We start from the raw sequence: 19,823 nt of genomic DNA, 5'->3' as shown, positions 1-19,823 counted from the left end.
TGCGTGTGTTGTTGGGTTGATATACATACTATTCTAAAGAAAAAGGGAAAAATGAGAAAAAGAGCTTGTTTAGTTATTTAATTTTTTGGAAAAGAAAATAATTTAAAATAATTTTTTGAGCATATTGTAAAAGATTGTTGATTTTTTAATAAATCATTTTAAGAAGGGTAAAGTGTTAAAAAAAACATAAAAAAAAAAAAGTGCAGAAAACAACCAAATTAGTACTAGAAAAAGAGAGAAAAAGAGGGGGTATATTTTAAATATACATATATATATTTAAAATTGAATAGAAAAATATAACGACGGTAACGATGAGGCGTGAGATGGGCATTCTCGTCATTTCAGAACCCAACATGCCAAATGCCAACCTTACCCTTCATCCTTTTCCATTATTCCCAGCCTTCCTAAATGCTCTCCGCCACAAGGGCTCCGTACCCTCGCTCGCGTATAAATAGAACACAAAACCCTAACCCTAATTTCTCTCTTACTACTACAGCCTCTCTCTTCTCCGAAGGTAAGAAAAACTGATCCCAAAACCCTAACCCATTTTGTTATATATAAAGTCCTAACTTCTCATTTCTTTTCTCTGTTTTCGCAGATTCGACTGATCGGTAAGAAAACTCTGCCTTTTTTTTTTTTTCCGACATCTCGTATCGATTAACTGAAACAAATATAATTATTTTGCTTGCTGGAGCTTATTTTTGTATTAGATTTAGTCAAATCAATATTTCCCTTCATGTTCTAGGGTTTTCTTGGCAACCAAACGGTTATAATAGTTTGGTCTTGATTGGTTGTGTCCCCTGTTCATTCAGTGTTGAACTATGTGTTCCAGTTGATGTCCAATCGCTCATGTTTCTCTTCTCTTTTTTTTTTTCTTTTTTTTTTTCAAGGTGACATATATGCACCATATTGGATTAGATTTTTACCTTGCGTTAGTGTTTAGTGGTCGATTGGCCATGATCTGAGCTTCCCCATTTGATTCTCTAATAGATGGAATTAATGTTTGGCCTTTTGTTAAAGAATTTTTTGGTTTCAGTTGAATATGAATAATTGTTAATTGATGGAAGATTTACACAATTATATCCAACATTGCCTAAAAATGTCCTGTTTTTTGGTCGAGCTCATTGCGGCCTTATATTGTTTGGTATTGCTGAAATATTTTTATAAATTAATAGTTTGTTTTGAATTAAAAATAGGTCGGTAGTTTAATATTTTTTTATGTTTATTGAAATGATGCTTCCTTTTGATTTACTTATAAAAAAAATGTTTTCCTTTGACTCTTTATTTTCTTTTGTTAAATGGTGTTCTCTCTTTTCTTTTATAGCCTTTCATGTTATGCATACAAGCTTTTAGTGAATTTTTACAAACTGATAAGATGCTTTGAGATGGAATTTGAATGCTCCTGTTGTCTAATGCCTTCCCATTTGTGGTCAATGACTATACAATCTCTCAAGTGTTGGTGCTCCTCTTTACTTTTATTTGTCGGGGAGTGTTCAGTTGCAAATCATTGTTATTTAAATTTATTAATCAAGTTCTGTAACTTGTTCTCCAGACTTTATTCTAAATTGAACAGTGTAGTGTGTTGGGTTTCAGGTGATGGCTCCGAAACAGCCAAACACTGGCCTCTTTGTGGGTCTAAACAAAGGGCATGTTGTAACCAAGAAGGAAAAGATTGCACGCCCCTCTGATAGAAAGGGGGTAAGTTTTCTTAGACATCCTTGTTTTTTTCTAACTACTTAAATTTTGTTTTTTTCCTTTTTCAATTGCAACTAGCAACATTTTTATCACGTGTTCAGCATCTTGGTTATTCTCTTGCCTTTCTCTTATGTAAGTAGGACTCTTTGAGGTGCCTGTGGCATCTTCTTACAATGGAATTGACTTGACAACAATATATCATTTCATGCATCTTTTTGCTGATGTGTGAGAATTTAAGTTGGTTCTCTGTCTTGCAAGTATGTTTAGTTGTGCATTTCCAATTTGCGCCGTTTTTATGCTATCTACAGTATTTTTATTGTTCACTTACCTTTCTCAAGGCAGTAGGTCTCCAGTTCCTGATGGATTGACAACAATTTATTATTTGATGCATTGTGTGAGAATTATAATTTTTTTTATGTTTTTATACATTCTCTTTCAGAAAACAAGTAAAAGAGTTCATTTTGTAAGAAATCTCATAAGGGAGGTTGCTGGTTTTGCTCCCTATGAGAAGAGAATCACTGAACTTCTTAAAGTTGGGAAAGACAAACGAGCGCTTAAAGTGGCAAAGAGAAAGTTGGGCACTCATAAGAGGGCAAAGAAGAAGCGTGAGGAGATGTCCAATGTTCTTCGTAAGATGAGGTAATTAGCAAACTGCATGTCTTGTACATTATATAGACACTGATCAACTGCAGTAAACTGTTCTGCTCACCCAAAACCCTGAATAAGCCAGTCTCTTTTGGTTGTTAGTTGCTTAATGAATTATTCAAATTTGTTGTTGTGCTTTATAAATAGGTCTGCTGGAGGTGGAGAGAAGAAGAAGTGAGTCATTGCGATGGATCTCTACTTGGAGTTGTCTTGGTGAAAGAGATTATTAGTTATAGATGTTTTGTCAAGCTCCTTGCCTTGTTAAACTGTAGCCTGGAAGATTGCAATTAAGTTTTTGTTCAATTCTCTACCATTTAAGACAGCATTAGTTATTTGCATCTGAGTTTTAAAAATCTGCTACTTTTTGTCTTGAAATTTGATTAGTTCACATCTTTGCTAAACAATTCGATACACTTGTTTATTATTTGTGTTTACTTATGTGTTATAAATGCCCTGCAAATTTTGTCGCTCATTAAATATGGGGTGTTAGGGGTTGTTATGAATTTGATGAAATTTCTATGGAAAATGATTTTTATACAGAGTGAAGGGTTAGACCTACTGTTTTTAATTGGTCATTTATGCAATAAATAAGAAAGTGAGTCTTCCACTTGGATTTAACAAAAACTCACATTGAAGACTTGCAATAATGGTTTTTGATTGGTTATTTATGCCAAATATAAGTACATGGAGTATCCCACGGCAAATTAAAAATAGTTGGGCTAGCAATCTAGTGCAAATGATTCGGTCCAAAAATCGTTTACCTTTCGAAGTGTGCCAGTTTGATTTTGTTTTTGTGTTGGTGTTGAAGCCAAGCCAAATACATTGAAACCAATTTTTTGATGGGTCTGTGATGGTTGCAGTCACTCAGACCGGTTTTGTAAGTTAATTCATTGACATGGGCAAGTAGTAGGTAGGTTGTTTGGATTTACTTAATAAACAGGGCAGGATTAAAAAGTTCATAAAAAGATTAGATCAAATTTACATAAAATTAAACTAAATTATTTTTTTCAATTCTACCCATTCGATTCAATTTCATGAGACGGAGGATGTTTAATCAAAAGTTCATGAATTTTGTTTTTTTGTCTTTTCTTTTGTGGTAAAGCTTACCAAGTTAGTTATAGAAGTAAAAGCATCTCTTAACAATTTTAAATTTTAATTATTTTAAACGATTCCAAAAAGCACGACATTTGAAAAATAAAAAAAATAAAAAATTGGTCAGTTTTTAAAAGATTATGAATCTAAGTGAGCTTTGGAGTGCCAAATTTGGACTCTCTGTATTAATTAATCTAATTTCTAACATTTCTTGCCTTACCAAAAAAATAAAAAATGTAATGATTAATATAATATATGTGTTCATTTCACAAAAATTGAAACATCCACCTTATCATTTATTCTATTTTAAACATATTTTAATAATATTATATTTTGTTGAAAAAGTTAGATTTTAAGTTTAAAACTTGTAAAAAAATGTATTTTGAAGTATTTGAGAAGCATAGTCTTGGAGATGTGTTAAAATTAAAATATATATTTTAAATTTGCGGATTAATTTTAAAAAGTATCAGAGGCGTATTCGCGAATATCTAAAGAATATTGATATTTGATTTGGACACAATACAAGTACATTGTCCCTATGAAAAGTATCCACGCTTAGGGATGGCAACGGGGCGGGTTTGGAGCAGGTTTCCCTAAATCCCGCCCCACCCCTTTAATTTTTTGTCAAGTCCATGCCCGCCCCAAGATCTCGACGGGTTGGATTTTCATGTTCAGCCCCGCTCAGTTGGGAAATACTGTGCCCCCGCACCCGCTAACAAATGTTTTTTCTCCCACTTTTTAGAACTTAATCTCCTGCTATTTGAATGTGGAAAGCCTGAGAATGGCACAACATAAATGAAATTATATATCCCAAAAAAAATAAAAAAAATAACATGCACATAACATAATTTAAAAAACATAATAAACAAAAATAAAAGTTTAATACAACCAAATCACAAGAAGTTCTAAACTCCAACTTCCACCATAACCAAAACAAAAGCAAATTTAATACCAAGTTTATATATATATATATATGCTTAGCGGGACAGGGCGGGGCTCCTAGGATATGTATACTGAACCCTTACCCACCCCTTGATCCGCGACGGGTACAAAATTTGTATTCATGCCCATCCCAACGGTATAAAAGTGTTTCCATATCCGTTATTAACGGGGCGGGACGGGGCGGTAAAAATTAATATCACTACCCATACTTCCTAATTTTGAGGTGTGAGTATTCGAGGAGTATTATTATTCAATTCAAACAAAATATGGGTATGTCATATTTGTATACGGGGTACGTCGTCCTTATAAAATGCGTCCTAAGTTTGTCTTAAATTAATTTCTAGAGTTACCTGACTACAAAAATAATAATAATAAAAAAATAAAAATAAAGTACAAAATCAAATAGATTCAATACAAAATCAAATAGATTCAAAACTTGGAATTATACTGAAAAGGTACGATTTAATTACTTACCAAAAATAAAAACAATAAAACCTAAGATTTGTTGGCCTTAACTTCCGAAAAAATAAAAATTTGGATTTGTTGGCCTTAACTTCCGAAAAAATAAATGGTTTTTTTGGAAAAGATTTTATGTAACGTCATTACCTTAAAAAAAAAAAAACAGAACAAATTTATCACACGTGGTCAATTCCCATTGACCTCATATCCCAATAAGTTGTCACTCTATGATCGGTCTCTTCCCCCTCCTTCTTTCTCACTTCAGAGCAAAATATATATATATATATATATATATATATATATATATATGTGCGCATAGCTTTGACTTGCTTTATGATTTCAGTGTATTACTTACAGTGAATTTGGTTACATCTCGAGAAACTCAGATATGAACTCCCAAACAGGTGAAAAACCTAGTCTTCACCATTCAATCTTCAATTTTACAAGCTTAATTAGGCTCTCTCACATTTTTATTTATTTTTTAATCTCTCTTTGATTTGCAGTTATCGAATTTTTAAGTTGCGTTCCTTTCCTTCAGAGACTCCCAGGATCTTCTCTCAAAAAAATCGCCCAATTGGTTGCCTTTAAACACTACGGTCATTTCAATTCTCATTTATTTCAATTTTCGTATGAATTATTGTTCATTATTATTATTATTATTTTGTTTGTGTTTGTTCCATTTGGCTGTGATTTGTTTAGGCATTTCAAGAATTATTGGATTATTGGATTATTTATTTATTTTTATTGATTTGATTGTTTGAATGTATGGTGTTGAAGATCAAGGCCAGTATATTCTTCGTGAAGGGGAAGCTGGGGATGGACTTTACTTTATATGGGAAGGGGAGGTGAGTTTGGCTTTGATCAGATGTTGCAATGGCATACCATTTAAATGCTCGTGATGGAGCTGTGAGAGATAACATATGATTTTCTTGGTTTACAGGCTGAAGTTTCTAGTTCGGTGAACAATGATGATGACGACAATCGTCCTGAGTTCCAGTTGAAACGATATGACTGTTTTGGTCATGGTAAGAGCCTACTTTTCAGCTCACATTTACTTCATAAGATGGAAAGTACTGTGTTTAAAGGAGTTCTTATTTTCATGGAAATTATTTCTTTGATATATATACCTATATACATGCATATATAAATATATTAAATGTACTCAAAATTCTGTTGTGGTAGTTTCTGTTTATTCTCGTGTGTGGAAGTTCCATTGATGTTAGTATTGGATTTTGAAGGGAAATATGCTTGCTTCCATATGACCACACAAAGTTAGATGTTTGTGATATTTGTGTGTAATCATTTTTGTGCCTATATATACTGCTTAAGATATGTAAATAGCTATACACAATTCAATTAAAATGGTTCTTAGCTATACACAATTCAATTAAAATGGTTCTTTCTATAGCATACTACTATTAAACTAGTAGGCTTGGGTTGTTCCTGATAATCATTTTAGAAGAATAAAGTACGCACACTTCTGCAGGTACGGCAACATCTGATCAACAGGCAGATGTGATGGCATTGTCTAAGGTACGAATTCAGAGTTCCGTCTGAAAATCTTGGGATACACCTCTAAATCGTTCTTATGTAGATGCCAATAGCAAGCTTCTAATGTGTTGTCTGTGATGGCAGCTGACCTGCTTAGTGCTGCCCCATGAGCATCATAATTTGCTGCAGCCAAAATCAATCTGGAATGCAGATAAGACACTTGACAAATGTTCATTTGTGGAGCAGATATTGCACTTGGACCCAATAGAAGTATGTTCTAATATCTTATTTCCTTGAGATTTTGAGTCTCTATGCTTCTATGGTTTAAAATGTCCAATTCTTCTATTATGTTCTAGCTTGCAAGTATTATTTGGACGCGGAGAATCTGTGGTTGCTTATTGTGCCTGTAGCTGTATATTTGTAGTTACTGATGGTCTTGTGATGACTTAGATTCTTCTGTGTGAACCAAGGAATTCATGTCATCATAGCATCTCTTGACATAAGATACTAATTGAATGTGGTCTTGTTGTACTCTTGATTCCTTTCTCCATGCTTCCCCCCTCCTTCTGATGCTATCATCTAATAATGCACATGACTTGCAAAATCATGCATTGCATTTCTCAACTTCACATTGGGCATAAGTAATGGGCATTTTGTAATTCTACTTCTCTATGATTTTGACATTTCGTCATAATTTTAGTGGGTACTGATCCAATGCTACTTAATAGCTTCGGAGATAAACCACGGAATTGGAAGTGAAACTCATTTACCCTTACAAGTTATTTGAAAATGAAATATGTCGAATGTAAACTGTACATGAAATACATGCACAATGTATTTTATGCATATATGCTGAAAGTTTTTGACTTTTACCGCTCTTATTGTGAAGTTCTATACTTTTTTCTTAGCTAAATTGAGCTCACTGACCCGATGACGGAACAAAAAGGGGGATATGTGGAAGATACAAGGCAAAAATTCATATATCAGTTTTAAGTTATGTTTTTTTCTTTATGGTTAAATAGTTAGGGGTGGTAAAATAACTCTATTAAATGCTGCAAACTGAAGCATTTCTGTTAATGCTCCATTATGTTCATTTGATAACATATTATTAAGTACTTCTAAAAGGTAAAATCCAATTATAATTTAACTAAAATATTCTTTATGTTTTTTCAAAATTATTTATTTAATATTCTCAATTATAGTTTATATTAAATGGGATGAGGTAAAAAAGGAGGATTCTATCTATCTCAGAAGTAGGAAGCCCTTCTTTTCTTTCAAATGCAAGTTTTTTTTTGATAAGTAAAAATGTAATAGAAAGCATTCAAAATGGGAACGCATCCCAAGTTCTTTGCATTCCCCTTTTGAACGCATCCCAATTTCTTTGCTATCAAATGCAAGTTTTTTCTTCTTCTTCTTCTTCTTCCATCATTAATGCAGAGGATCCAAGTGTCCAATAGGGTATGTGTGTCAAACATATATCCTGTACCCTTAAGTTCTTAAGCATGTTGTGTCATGTTGACAAATGTATATTGAGGAGAATAGGAGAGTCCAAGTAACTTAGTCTTTTAGATGTAATTATAGTTTTGCATTCAAAAAATCTTTATTTAAAATATAATTTATGTTTTGCTCTACCTTTTCCACCTATTAATTAGACTAATCAATTGTACTTATTTATGAATGGATCTTTCTTCCTTTCTCGGTGGCACAAAGAAAGCACTTTGGCAGTTCTCTCATATCATTTTGAGGTCCCATTAATGGGCTCTTGCTCCATTGATTGGTGGTGAAAGATCGAGTGGCAGATTGTTTTTGAGTACACTAATGAAGTGCTACTTTGTACTAGGAGATGATAAGCTTCATTTTTTTTTTTTTTTTTTTTCTTTCTCCTTTCCTCCCATGGGAATGAAGGGGCTGGGAGGAAGTTGATGAATCCTCTGTATTTTCATATTTTGGTTTTCCTACAGATCATTGTGGCTGAAGTATTTTTTTCCCCCTGAATGGTCTGAAGTAATATTTTTTTTATTTTTATTTTTATATTGGTCTTTGGAAGAAATGAATATTTTTGTTCATGCTAAAATTTACTTTGTGTTTGCTTGAAGGTGAATATTTTCCAAGGGATTACCTTGCCAGATGCTCCACATTTTGGAAAGGTGTTTGGTGGACAATTTATTGCACAGGCATGATTATGCTTCTTTTATTTTACAAGTTTGTACCACTGACATGCTTCTGAATGAAATTTAGTTATGATGAAGATTGTGGCATACAATTGTAGTTTGTATATAGAGAAGAATGGTGTCCTATAATGTATTTGTGTGCACGAGGACATACATAATAAACCATGCTAATGCACTTACTGCATCCTGCAATATATTCAGAAATATTTTAATATTGTGACGCTGATTTCGTTTTTCTTCTCTCTTATTACTTTGTAGATTTACCTGGTGTGTTTAGTGGTGTCTGCTGAAAATTCCTTTCAGTTATCGTTAAAGCAAAATCTCAAAGTTTTAAAGTTTTTGTGGAAAATCTCAAAAAAGCACGGAAGCACTGAATTTATCTGGGCTCTTCCTTATTATTCTATTATTTCGACTTGGATTTCTTTCAACCAGAAAGCACCTCTTTCTAACCACTTCTGTTTCAGTTTAGAATCTCAATTTGACGGACCACATGATGTTTGAGTTTCTACATTCTTGATTTTTGTATTCTTCATAACACGTCAACATTGATTGCTTTGTCCAGCACATGGAAATTAATCCTACAATCGTTGACTTACTGATTGCAAAACATATAGCTTGCCCGTTTCCTTATGCTTTATGATTATTCTCTTAACTGTCAACTCTTAAACAAGATTGATATGTAGAATTCCTGTTACTAGGAATTTCCTTGCTTGCTTTATAATTCAAAATGCTCCCCAATATGCAGGCACTGGCTGCAGCATCAAAAACTGTTGATTATCTCAAGGTTGTCCATAGTTTGCATGCTTACTTCCTTCTCGCTGGTGACTTAAACAGTAAGTGTGGTTTCTACATGCTTGGCAAGAGTGAATAGTTATGGATTTAATAACAATGTCTGTATTCATTTTGTTACGTCATAGTCCTTAACTGCCCTAAATTTATGTGTTTTCCCATTCTATTTTTATGTCACACCGTGTGAAATGGGAGAACCTGTGACAATTTATGATAGCATATGATAGGTGTATCAACTTGTGTTGCTTTTCTAGCCACTTTATATGGTTTTTTATGTTGATATATCAATGTATGACATTAACTTTTTTTTTTTGATAAGTAAGAATTTATTAAAAGCGCTCAAAAGGGGAGCGAAGCCCAAAGAAAACAAAAAGGGCCAAAAGGTGCCTTAGACCTTCAAAGAAGCCAAGAAAACAATGATTTCCTCCATAGATCTATAATCTCTCCCTGAAACCCAACAAAAAAGAGTAGAAATAACAGAGAACTTAAGCATAGAAATAGGCTTCTTTTTCCCATCAAAATATCTCCTATTTCTCTCGAGCCAAATACACCACCAGATACAAAGCGGCGTAGCCCTCCAGGCATCCTTAACACCAACCCCAACAGAGACGCCTCTCCAAGCTTCAATCAACCCTCTAGAGGAAAAAGGCATGGCCCAATGGACCCCAAATAAACGAAGCATCAAATCCCAGCAGTCTCTGGCCATACTGCAATGTAAAAAGAGGTGATCAACTGATTCCTCATTGCAAGCACATATAACAATGATTGACCACCACCTGATTCCTCCTCCTCAAATTATCCTGGGTTAAAATCTTACCCAGGACAGAGGTCCAAGCAAAAAAGGCGACCTTGCGGGGAGCCTTAGAACGCCAAATAGACTTCTAGGGAAAAAGTTCACCTTGACCATCCGAAAGACATCTAAAGAAGGACCTGACCTCAAACCGGCCTAGCGAGTTAGGAATCCATAGCCACCCATTTGGCTCCCCAAAAGAAATCACCTGGTTATACAAAAGCTCCAGAAAATGAGAAACATCCTCGATCTCCCAATCTTGAAAATGCCTCCTGAACTGAACATCCCAAGTCAGTCTCCTGTTATCAAGATGATAATATTCAACAACCATGGCCTGTCAGTGAGAAGCAATCCTATAGAGCCGTGGGAAAGCGAGAGCAAGAGGGAGCTCCTCACACCAGAGATCCTTCCAAAAACTGATCCTCCTTCCATCTTTAATGCGAAAACGAACATGCTTGCAGAAGTCATCCCAACCCCTTCGAATGAAGTTCCATACTCCCACTCCCCTTGGACCACGCATCGCCCGAGAGCACCACCCCCCACGACCTTCCCCAAACTTGCTGGCAATAACTCTCCTCCATAACCAATGCCTCTCGATTCCAAACCTCCAGAGTCATTTACCAAGGAGAGCCTTATTAAAAGGCAACAACCTCCTTAACCCTAAGCCTCCAAACTGAATTGGACGACACACTTGATCCCACCGAATCAGGTGAAACTTGAACTCTTCTCCTTCCTCCCCCCAAAAGAAAATTACACTGCAATCTTTCAATTCTCTCAGCCACTGAAGAAGGGATCTGAAACAGAGATATGAAGTATGTAGGAAGGCTAGAAAGAGTGCTCTTAATCAGGGTAACTCGACCCCCTTTAGACAAGTACTGCTTTTTCCAACCCGCCAATCTCCTCTCGAATCTGTCCACAATCGGATCATAACTCCCCACACATCTGGAAGGGGCTCCCAAAGGCAAACCTAAATAAGAAATGGGAAAGGAGCCAGTGCAACATCCAAGGATCTGAGCAAACAACTCAATCCCAGGAACATCCCCAACAGGCACAAGAAGACTCTTGCTTACATTAACCTTAAGGCCAGAAACAACTTGAAACCAAATTAAAACGCATCTCAAATACGTCAGCTGGGACGCATCCGCATCACAAAACACAATAGTGTCATTTGCAAACATCAAATGAGAAACCTCCAATTGACTAGCAACATCCCTGCCCACCCGAAATCCACTCAAAAAACCCAGCTCCACAGCCCTCGTCAACAATCTACTAAGAGCCTCCATCACAAAAAGGAACAGGAAAGGGGAAAGCGGATCCCCTTGTCTCAAACCCCTCGAGCTAGAGAAAAAACCCGTTGGCGCTCCATTCACAAGGACAGAGAAACGAGCGCTAGAAATGCAGAAAAGAATCCATCTCCTCCACCGCCCACCAAAACCCATCCTCTCTAACAGATAGAGAAGGAAACTCCAGCTCACATGATCATATGCCTTTTCAATATCTAGCTTGCAAAGAACACCCGGAACACCACTACTCAAGCGGGAATCAACACATTCACTAGCAATAAGAACTGAATCCAGAATCTGCTGACATTCAGAAATGACACCATCCATCACCTTCTTCAACCTAGAGGCCAAAACTTTCGCAATTAACTTGTAAAAACATCCCACCAAACTGATAGGGCGAAAGTCTCTAACATCCATTGCCTCTCCCTTCTTCGGAATAAGAGCTATAAAAGTTGCATTCAAACATTTCTCAAAAGAGTCCTGCACATGGAAGGCATGAAAAGAGGCCATCACCTCCTCACGGACCACCTCCCAACACTCCAAAAGGAACCTCATAGAAAAACCATCAGGACCAGGAGCTTTATCCCCATTACAGCTCTTCAGAGCAGAGAGAACTTCCTCTTCGGAAAAAGGCTCCTCTAAAATAGAGCATTCCTTACCCAAAATAGAATCAAATTGAAGCCCATCCAGCAAAGGGCGCCAATCGGCTGACTCAGTGAACAACCTCGAAAAGTACTCAGAAAAACTCTTACAAATCTCCTCCTCTTTACTAATTAACACCTCATCCACCCTTATCCTCCCAATGTGGTTGCCCCTTCTGTGAGCATTGGCGAGCCTATGAAAGAATTTAGTGTTATTATCTCCTTCCTTGAGCCACAAAGCTCTAGATTTCTGTCTCCATGAAATCTCCTCCAGACTGGAATCTTAGCAAACTCTGCTTGACACTCCACCCTCCCGAGCTTCAAAGGACCCGTCAAAAGACCCTGATTCTCCATCTTATCAATGTTAGCAATCTCAGAGAGAACCCGGTTCTTTCTCCAAGCCAAATTACCAAAAACCTCTTTGTTCCAGACTTTGAGATCATTCTTCAAAAAACGCAACTTGCCTGTCAAAGAATGACTCGGAGTGCCAACCACTCCATACCTTGCCCACCAGGATCGGACTCGTTCCAAAAAGCCTTCAGCCCGAAGCCACATATTCTCAAATCTAAAAGGGGAGCTATTGCTGCGCAACCCGCCACAGTCCAACAACAATGGAACATGATCAGACAAAGGACGAGCCAGGGTGGCTTGAACAACATCAGAAAACTTTTCCTCCGAATCACTCGACACCAAGAATCTATCAAGACGAGAGAGAGTAGGAGGAGAGCGTCCATTGGACCAGGTGAAATGCCCACCCACCAAAGGCAAATCAAGCAAACAGAAACCATTAATAAACTCTGAGAAGCCATCATATCAGCTGTCCATTTGCCCCTTGTCGACCTCTCAAAAGGAGAACGAACAACATTGAAATCCCCCCCTACACACCAAGGCAACGACCATCGACTACGGATCTCCCCCAGCTCCTCCAAGAACAAATGGCAATCACAATCCTCCGTAGGCCCATAGACTCCAGAAAAAACCCAACGAAAGCCATCCTCCACCATGGATAGAACACAGGATGCCGAGAAACGCCCAACCTGAGAGTCCAACAAAGAGATCCAACGAACATCCCACATGATCAGAATACCACCCGAAGAGCCAATCGCATCCAAAGCAAACCACTCCACAAATCGCCCACCCCATAAACCTCGAACAATCACATCCGTCATAGAGGCAATCTTGGTTTCTTGAAGACATACTAAATGACCACCCACTTTCCGAATCACTGATTTCACCACTTTCCTTCTAGCCGGGTCATTGAGACCCCGGACATTCCATGAAAGAATTTGTAGCTTCATAGGGAAACAGTAGAATTGACCACCTCACCCCTCACTGGTCCTCTCCCTAGCCCCCCTCCTCCTCCTTTCATAGGTAACAAGAGTCGAGGGACTTTGAATCCCTCTCTCCTCCCTCTCCACTGGAACATTTCCCCTACAATCCATTCTATCAGCAAACGGAGCATTAAGAACATCAAGGAATAAGTTTGTTGCCTCCTCCATCCGACCCTCAAATGACACACCCAAAAGAGAGCCTATCTCTACACCATTATCCTTTAATTTTATTCCATGAAGAAAATAAATTTTTTCTGTGGAATTTCAATGTTTGCTCAATATTCGTTTCATGAGGCATAACTTTTAAATAAAGAATTACTGATAATATGCATTTTTTCTCTAACTATAACAAGATTCAATAATTTATTTTTGCAGTGCCAATCATTTATCAAGTCCACCGAGTTCGTGATGGGAACAGCTTTGCTACTCGAAAAGTAGATGCAGTACAAAAAGGGAATGTCGTATTCACATTGCTTGCTTCATTTCAGGTAATGCTGTTATTATTCCATTTGCACGTATTAACATTCTGGAAATGTTCTTACGTGTTTTGGATTTGGATGCTGATATCCCGTCTTATCTTTGTTTATTTATTTACTTCTGTTGTGGGGCTGGAATGTTTGTAATTCTTTTAACTACTAAAGTTGAATTATGACTGGCTTAATTTGGATATTCAACTGTTTATTCTTGCATTTTGGTAGTGATTCCCTTCTGGCACGGTAACAAGACATGTATTTCGTTGGCATGTCCATTTGCTTTGATTCCATTTTCATTAATTCTGTCAATTGAGATTCCTCCTCCTCAGTATTTCCATGTCAGAGTCCTTTGCTTGTAATAGTTTGCAGATGGATTGCAACAGTTATTGATCCAGTCCTATTGCTGCAGTCTTTGCAAGTCGAATTATTTTGTTCACATATTTTGGATTTATTTTATGAAATTCCCCTGAGGTTTGGTTTAATTACAATTTACAGGGACCTCCCGTGTTTGAAAATTGACATTGACCTAGGAGAGGTAGTTACTGCAAAACGTCATTGATGTATTACTTGTGCTACTCTTTCTGATTTTTGTGTTATCATGTTAAAGAGGTTCATCTCCATCTTTTATCTTGAGATCTTTAGAAAGGTTCACAGAGTTGCTGGTAAAGCTAACATTTTGGCAATTATAGGACCACCTTCAACCACATGCAGGATCTTGCAGCAGGTTGTCTTCCTGGGGATTTTGGGTTTCTGCCATGTAACTATATCTACGTGATACTACCCTGGATCATCTGAACCAAAAAGGATAGAAGAATATTGTAGATGCATTAAAGAAAATGATTTTCTTGGCATCACCAAGTGTTGATTATATTACCTTCCTAAAAAAAAGTCTGGACTATGTTGAGAGGACCTACACATATATAATTTCGCCATTTCCGGATTACATTGGATGCTTTTGGTTTTAAAGAAATGTTTAGTTTTTAGTATGGAAAGGCTTCTGAAGCTAGTTGGTTAGCAAGCACTAAAAGCAGAATGCTAAAGACCAAGATATGTGTAATCTGCAAAACCTGGATATAGAAAAGATCATCTGTTTTTTTTATTATTTTTATTTTTTCCCCTTAGTTGATAGCCATGTCTTTACCTTCACGTATTTAGAGCATGTTTGGTTTTATTTTCAGAGACTCTGTTCCTAGAGAACAGAAAAACAGAAAAAAAGAAAAAAAAAAAAAAAAAAAAAAATCGCTTTTCTACGACGACTTTTAGAACATTTTATATGAAAAGTTAAGAAAAGGCCCAATTTCAGGGAACAACCTGCTACAGTTATCAGAAAACTGTTTTCTATTTTCAAAATTCTTGAAAAATGATGGAACCAAACAGGCCTTAGCTTCTAATCTTGAGATTTGTTAAAAAAATATGTATGATAGAACAATGGCACTTAGGGTTTTGATTCTCAAAGCTGACAATTGTAAGGCCAATAGAATTAGATAGCCAAGGCGAATGGCTAGGGTTTGTATTAGATTTTGTCTTCAACCATAGATTCTTGAGAATATCAATTAATTGAAACTTGATAGTATCCATTAGCATCACTGCATTGAATATCTTTTGGTTAGTGGTGCAATTTTTCCTTTGATGCTCTTTTGTTGGTTTTGCTTATAGTTTTTGCTCTTTTGGATTAGATTTTAAGTTATAGCTTCGGAATGAATGCCTACTACATCTAAATGCATGTAATATTGGGTGAAATTATTTTTTACAGAAAGAAGAACAAGGGTTTGATCATCAGCAAGCGATTATGCCATCAGTGCCAAATCCAGAAGTGGTAAGCAAAATATGCTTACTTTTAATTATAAACTATTTTCAGTCGATTATCGCTGTGGTTGCAGCAATTATTCCATCTGTGCCAAATCCGGAAGTGGTAAGCAAATTATGCTTGCTTTTAGTTATCAACTATCTTCGGTTGATTATTTCTGTGGTTTCTGAACTCACATTGCAGCTTTTATCAATGGAAGAGTTGCGGGAGAAACGTCTTACTGATCCTCGCCTTCCCAAGTATAATTATCACTCCTTTACGTCTAATTTGGCATTTCCTTATTTGTAAATTTTTTTTGCGCCCTGATGTACATAAATATCTTGTATCCTTCCTTTTAATATACATTTTGCTGAAACTAGTTGGACCTTTGTCTTTATCATTGTGTCGTGACTCTCTTCTTAGTTTACTAACTTTAGCTATAAGTCAATCTGGTGCATATTTATTTGTACTCCTGTCACAGTTCATTTTAATATGAGTTTCACATGCCAAATAGAAGACTAAAACTACTGCTACATTGTTGAAGAGAATTTTCATGTAAAGTTAGATAAATTTTATTGTGATATAGTCTTTGAGGAGATTAACCTGAAGAATAATGACCCAAGAGAATTAGTTATTGAATATTGGAAGTTTTCTCTGACCAAACATAGCTAAAAATCTTTTTTATTTTAGAGGCAGCCTTCTTGAACAGGCATTGCCATCTCTGGATTTCTGGATGAGTTAGATTTGATTGCTAACATGTTCCCTAACCCGGATTAGTTGAATATATATGCTTCTTAGAAGCTTCTCTTATTAAAAGCCTGATATGAGATTCATGCAGTCGGCAATATCATCTTCGACCGTTACTCGTTAAGAAGATAAACCTAAAATTTTCATATGATGTTATGTAGTGTACTTAGACCAATTATTAGCGTCTTAGATGTTGGTCAACACAACACAATCTCTAAATTGCTTCGGGAGTGGACAGAATCAGTTGCTTATAATCCATTTTAATTGCCGTGCACATTGTGATCAACATCTTTTTACATGTTGATCAACAGAAACTCTATGAATTTTCCATGCATACACGTACAAAACATACAAAAAACACGTGTTCCATAAAGCACGAAAAAAGAAAAGACCCCTTATCTATCATCAGTTTTGTAACCCTACTAAAATAAAATCCTATGCCTACACCAAAGTAGGTGTGAAACCCATCCTCATCTCCATCACCTGATCTTTCAACTATTGTTCTTTAGTTGCAGGAAATGGAAGCTTTATGCTGTTTTTCCCTTCTCTATCTTGAGTGACACTTATTCTTTCTCATGTTATGTGATTTGCTATAATTGTATTATCAAATGAATTGATTAATTGTTGTATATAATGTTTCTGTCCAGGCAGAACATAGATTATTATGTGTTCCAGTTTATGTCTTTATTTTGCATATGAAGTTTCCATCCAGGTAGTACGTAGATTATTCTATGTTCCAGCTTATTCCTGAGTTCATTGAGTTCTAACTATCAGTTGTAACAGGACATACCGAAACAAAGTTGCCACTGCAAAGTTTGTACCTTGGCCTATAGAGATAAGATTTTGCGATCCTGGTACTGCCACCAATCAAACTAAATCTCCTCCAAGGTTAACCCTGGTTCTTGATATTGTGTGCATATGACATCGTGATAAAATAAGGAAAATATGCTTTTAGTTTCTTTCAAATTTGGATCTCATATCTCATTGGTAGACTGTTCGTGGTGCAGTTTGAGGTACTGGTTTAGAGCAAAAGGAAAGCTTTCAGATGATCAGGCTTTGCATAGGTAAAGACTCCTTTTTAATAGTTCCAGTGTTCTTGGTTATGTTCGCATGGATGGAAAATGAGCATTAGAATTGTGAGATGTCATCCTATTTAACTTCATTACGTTTCAAAGTTTATAGAGAATCATCTTTTGCTTTTCTATTATACATGCTAGTGTAGATTGATTTATTTTGAATAGATAGGGAAGCAGTTTTCTTTTCTTCTTTAGATTGAACCTCAATCACTATAGTTGATTACGTTAAAGATTGACATCCATGTGGATGAAGGTCAATAGCATTTTAAGTCCCATCAGTCTAAGTTATTATGACTCATTAAATATTTAGAGTATAATTCGGAAAAAAAAATTCTAGATATATTCTGACGGGTATAATGTATCAAGCCTTAGCTTGAAGTGGTCTCATTATATCTGCCCCTCTATATTGAAGTTAGCTCAAAAAGTTGTATTGTAAAGTAGGAATGCTGGCATATTACATGTTAAACACAGAAATTTTAGAAAGATTTTCTATTCTATGAGACTTAATTGAATAGTGTCCTTTAAGAGGTATACTTGTACGTGTTTCTGGATAAAAGTTTGATTATCAATTTTCATCTTATGTTTTATTTGATCATGTGGTTGGGTTGCAGATGTGTAGCATCGTACGTATCAGATCTAATATTTCTTGGAATAAGTTTGAATCCTCACCGTAGAAGGGGTTTGAAGGCAACTTCTGTTAGTCTGGATCACGCGTAAGAATCCATGTCCTTTTATAACATACTTATTTCTTCAATGTTATTTTTAGCTCATGCATGTCAGTTCTGTGAGGATTGTTTTAACTTTAGTAGGAGATATAACAATCTTAGACCGAACAATAGCCCATATCTGGCCCACCCTTTTTAAACACCGGACTTGAGTTTCCTACGAGGGGTGGAGGGCTGGGTTGGGCATAATTTGAGGATGCACAGAGACCTTGATGTTTAGGCACAGTTTGCCTTGATATACTTAGTATGGCTTTTTTTGGATTTTTCGCTTTCAGTCACAATTATTGTTAATAGCTGAATATGTTTCAAAGCTGTGCATCACAAAAGGAACAAAGGATTGCGCCACTTCATATGCAATATTTCATGATCTATATTACATCAAGAAGTCTGGTTTTGAGCTCCGGTTAATCGCCTCACGCTGGGTTGAGCCCCACAATTGCATGTTTTATGGCATTTAGGCGGTGTAAGTACTTTATTATTCTCCGTGGTCCGATGGAGTAACCACTTTTCCTAGGAAAAGAAAGTGCGAGGGATTCTAATTGGTGATGCAGAATAATTAATTTGGTCATTAGGTTGCATTTGGATGGATGGATTTAAAATAAAGCTATTTGGAGTTGAATTCACAAATATAAAGGAGGGTTGAATACTGGAGTTGGATTGAGAGGACCTGGATGTTGGTAAATTACTTTATTAAGATCCCCGTGCAAATGAAATTCTTCTCGGCATGTATTTGAAATAACTGCATGTTTGAGTTTGAGTGCCGTGCCTGTATCTCCTCCCAACTATCTTAATTAATGAGGATCAAAATAGGGGAATGGTCATTTTTCAGAGAGTATGATTATTGTTCAACAGAATAGGTTTTCTGAAACACATAGATATGCATCCATCTTTATCTATGAGAAGTTTTGATCTTATAAAAAGTACGTAGATAGTTGCAATATATGTCTTTCTTGCCTTGTGAAAAATGACCCCACCTCAAGAGTATTTCTCATTTTCTTCATCTCTCTTTTCCAGGATGTGTTTCCACAGGTCGCTTAGAGCTGATGACTGGTTGTTGTTTTCGGTAATACTAGAAAACATTTTTTTTCCTTTGTTTTTGTTCATTGCAAGTGTTTCCTCCTCTCTGCTGTCTCATGGTTAATGTGTGGAAATGTTCTTTACAGATGATCAGTCCTTCTGCCCATAATGCACGAGGTTTTGTTGCAGGCCAAATGTTTAATAGGAAGGGAGAGGTAAATTTATTACTATAAATTAATATATTACTGCTCTTTGTTTCTTTCATTTGTTCGTCCATTCGATTTGAGAGTTCAATTCCTGAGCTTTTGTGCTTTGTTGATGGGCAGCTTGTTGCATCAGCAACTCAAGAGGGCCTAATAAGGCCAGCAAAAAAACCAAATTCTGCTGTCAAATCGAAGCTTTAACAGGGTCTTCAGGATAATTGTGATAGGGTTCTGTTGAACTTTTCATGAATGATCGAATAAACCCGAATATAAGTCTATTATTTCTCACCAAGGTGGGACTTGAACCCCGCGACCTCAGGTACCATTTCCCACTATGCTGTGAGGCCAATGTTTGAATAATTCTTATAGAGTCGGCGTGATCTTTTCTTTTGCCTCCGTGTTTACCATGCATCAGCATTTCTTCTTGTAGACGTTAGCAATGTAATTGATTAATATGTTGTTCACCC

The 19,823-nt window shown here is 36.3% G+C and overlaps 2 protein-coding genes across 5 annotated transcripts; both read left to right on the top strand.

Moving 5' to 3' along the window:
* The first annotated feature begins 393 nt into the window (after nt 1–393).
* LOC132276653 (large ribosomal subunit protein eL36x-like) lies at nt 394–2,774 on the top strand. Of its 4 annotated transcripts, XM_059778189.1 has the most exons (5): nt 394–514; nt 599–611; nt 1,594–1,698; nt 2,135–2,334; nt 2,488–2,774. In XM_059778189.1, the coding sequence occupies exons 3-5, from the start codon at nt 1,597–1,599 to the stop codon at nt 2,516–2,518; spliced, it is 333 nt and encodes a 110-aa protein (XP_059634172.1). In that variant the 5' UTR covers nt 394–514; nt 599–611; nt 1,594–1,596; the 3' UTR covers nt 2,519–2,774. The 4 variants fall into 4 exon arrangements, with proteins under 4 accessions (XP_059634172.1, XP_059634173.1, XP_059634171.1 ...); XM_059778190.1 differs by lacking the exon at nt 599–611 and having other exon boundaries at nt 402–514; XM_059778188.1 differs by having other exon boundaries at nt 477–611.
* A 2,316-nt stretch (nt 2,775–5,090) lies between these two features.
* On the top strand, nt 5,091–19,820 carry LOC132276647 (acyl-CoA hydrolase 2-like). Its single transcript, XM_059778178.1, has 17 exons — nt 5,091–5,237; nt 5,337–5,429; nt 5,611–5,678; nt 5,774–5,858; nt 6,320–6,366; nt 6,469–6,594; nt 8,421–8,498; nt 9,241–9,328; nt 13,705–13,817; nt 15,556–15,618; nt 15,793–15,848; nt 17,119–17,223; nt 17,343–17,399; nt 18,023–18,124; nt 19,151–19,199; nt 19,300–19,368; nt 19,480–19,820. Exons 1-17 carry the CDS (start codon nt 5,222–5,224, stop codon nt 19,555–19,557), a joined length of 1,293 nt encoding a protein of 430 aa, XP_059634161.1. The 5' UTR covers nt 5,091–5,221; the 3' UTR covers nt 19,558–19,820.
* The last annotated feature ends 3 nt before the right edge of the window (nt 19,821–19,823 follow it).

The sequence above is a fragment of the Cornus florida genome, unplaced genomic scaffold (assembly GCF_030987335.1).
Source record: "Cornus florida cultivar Cherokee Brave unplaced genomic scaffold, ASM3098733v1 CherokeeBrave_3.0.0_Hap2_Chr10, whole genome shotgun sequence".
Classification (NCBI taxonomy): domain Eukaryota; kingdom Viridiplantae; phylum Streptophyta; class Magnoliopsida; order Cornales; family Cornaceae; genus Cornus; species Cornus florida.
The sequence above is the reverse complement of the archived record's forward strand: the minus strand, read 5'-3'. Positions and strand labels throughout refer to the sequence as shown.

Excerpts from the sequence above, each read along its gene's own strand:
- LOC132276653 (XM_059778189.1), top strand. The coding sequence starts at position 1,597 with ATGGCTCCGAAACAGCCAAACACTGGCCTCTTTGTGGGTCTAAACAAA. Across the intron at positions 1,699-2,134 it reads GCCCCTCTGATAGAAAGGGG|AAAACAAGTAAAAGAGTTCA; the intron begins GTAAGTTTTCTT and ends ATTCTCTTTCAG. Across the intron at positions 2,335-2,487 it reads AATGTTCTTCGTAAGATGAG|GTCTGCTGGAGGTGGAGAGA; the intron begins GTAATTAGCAAA and ends CTTTATAAATAG.
- LOC132276647 (XM_059778178.1), top strand. Across the intron at positions 5,430-5,610 it reads GGTTGCCTTTAAACACTACG|ATCAAGGCCAGTATATTCTT; the intron begins GTCATTTCAATT and ends ATGGTGTTGAAG. Across the intron at positions 17,400-18,022 it reads GATGATCAGGCTTTGCATAG|ATGTGTAGCATCGTACGTAT; the intron begins GTAAAGACTCCT and ends GTTGGGTTGCAG.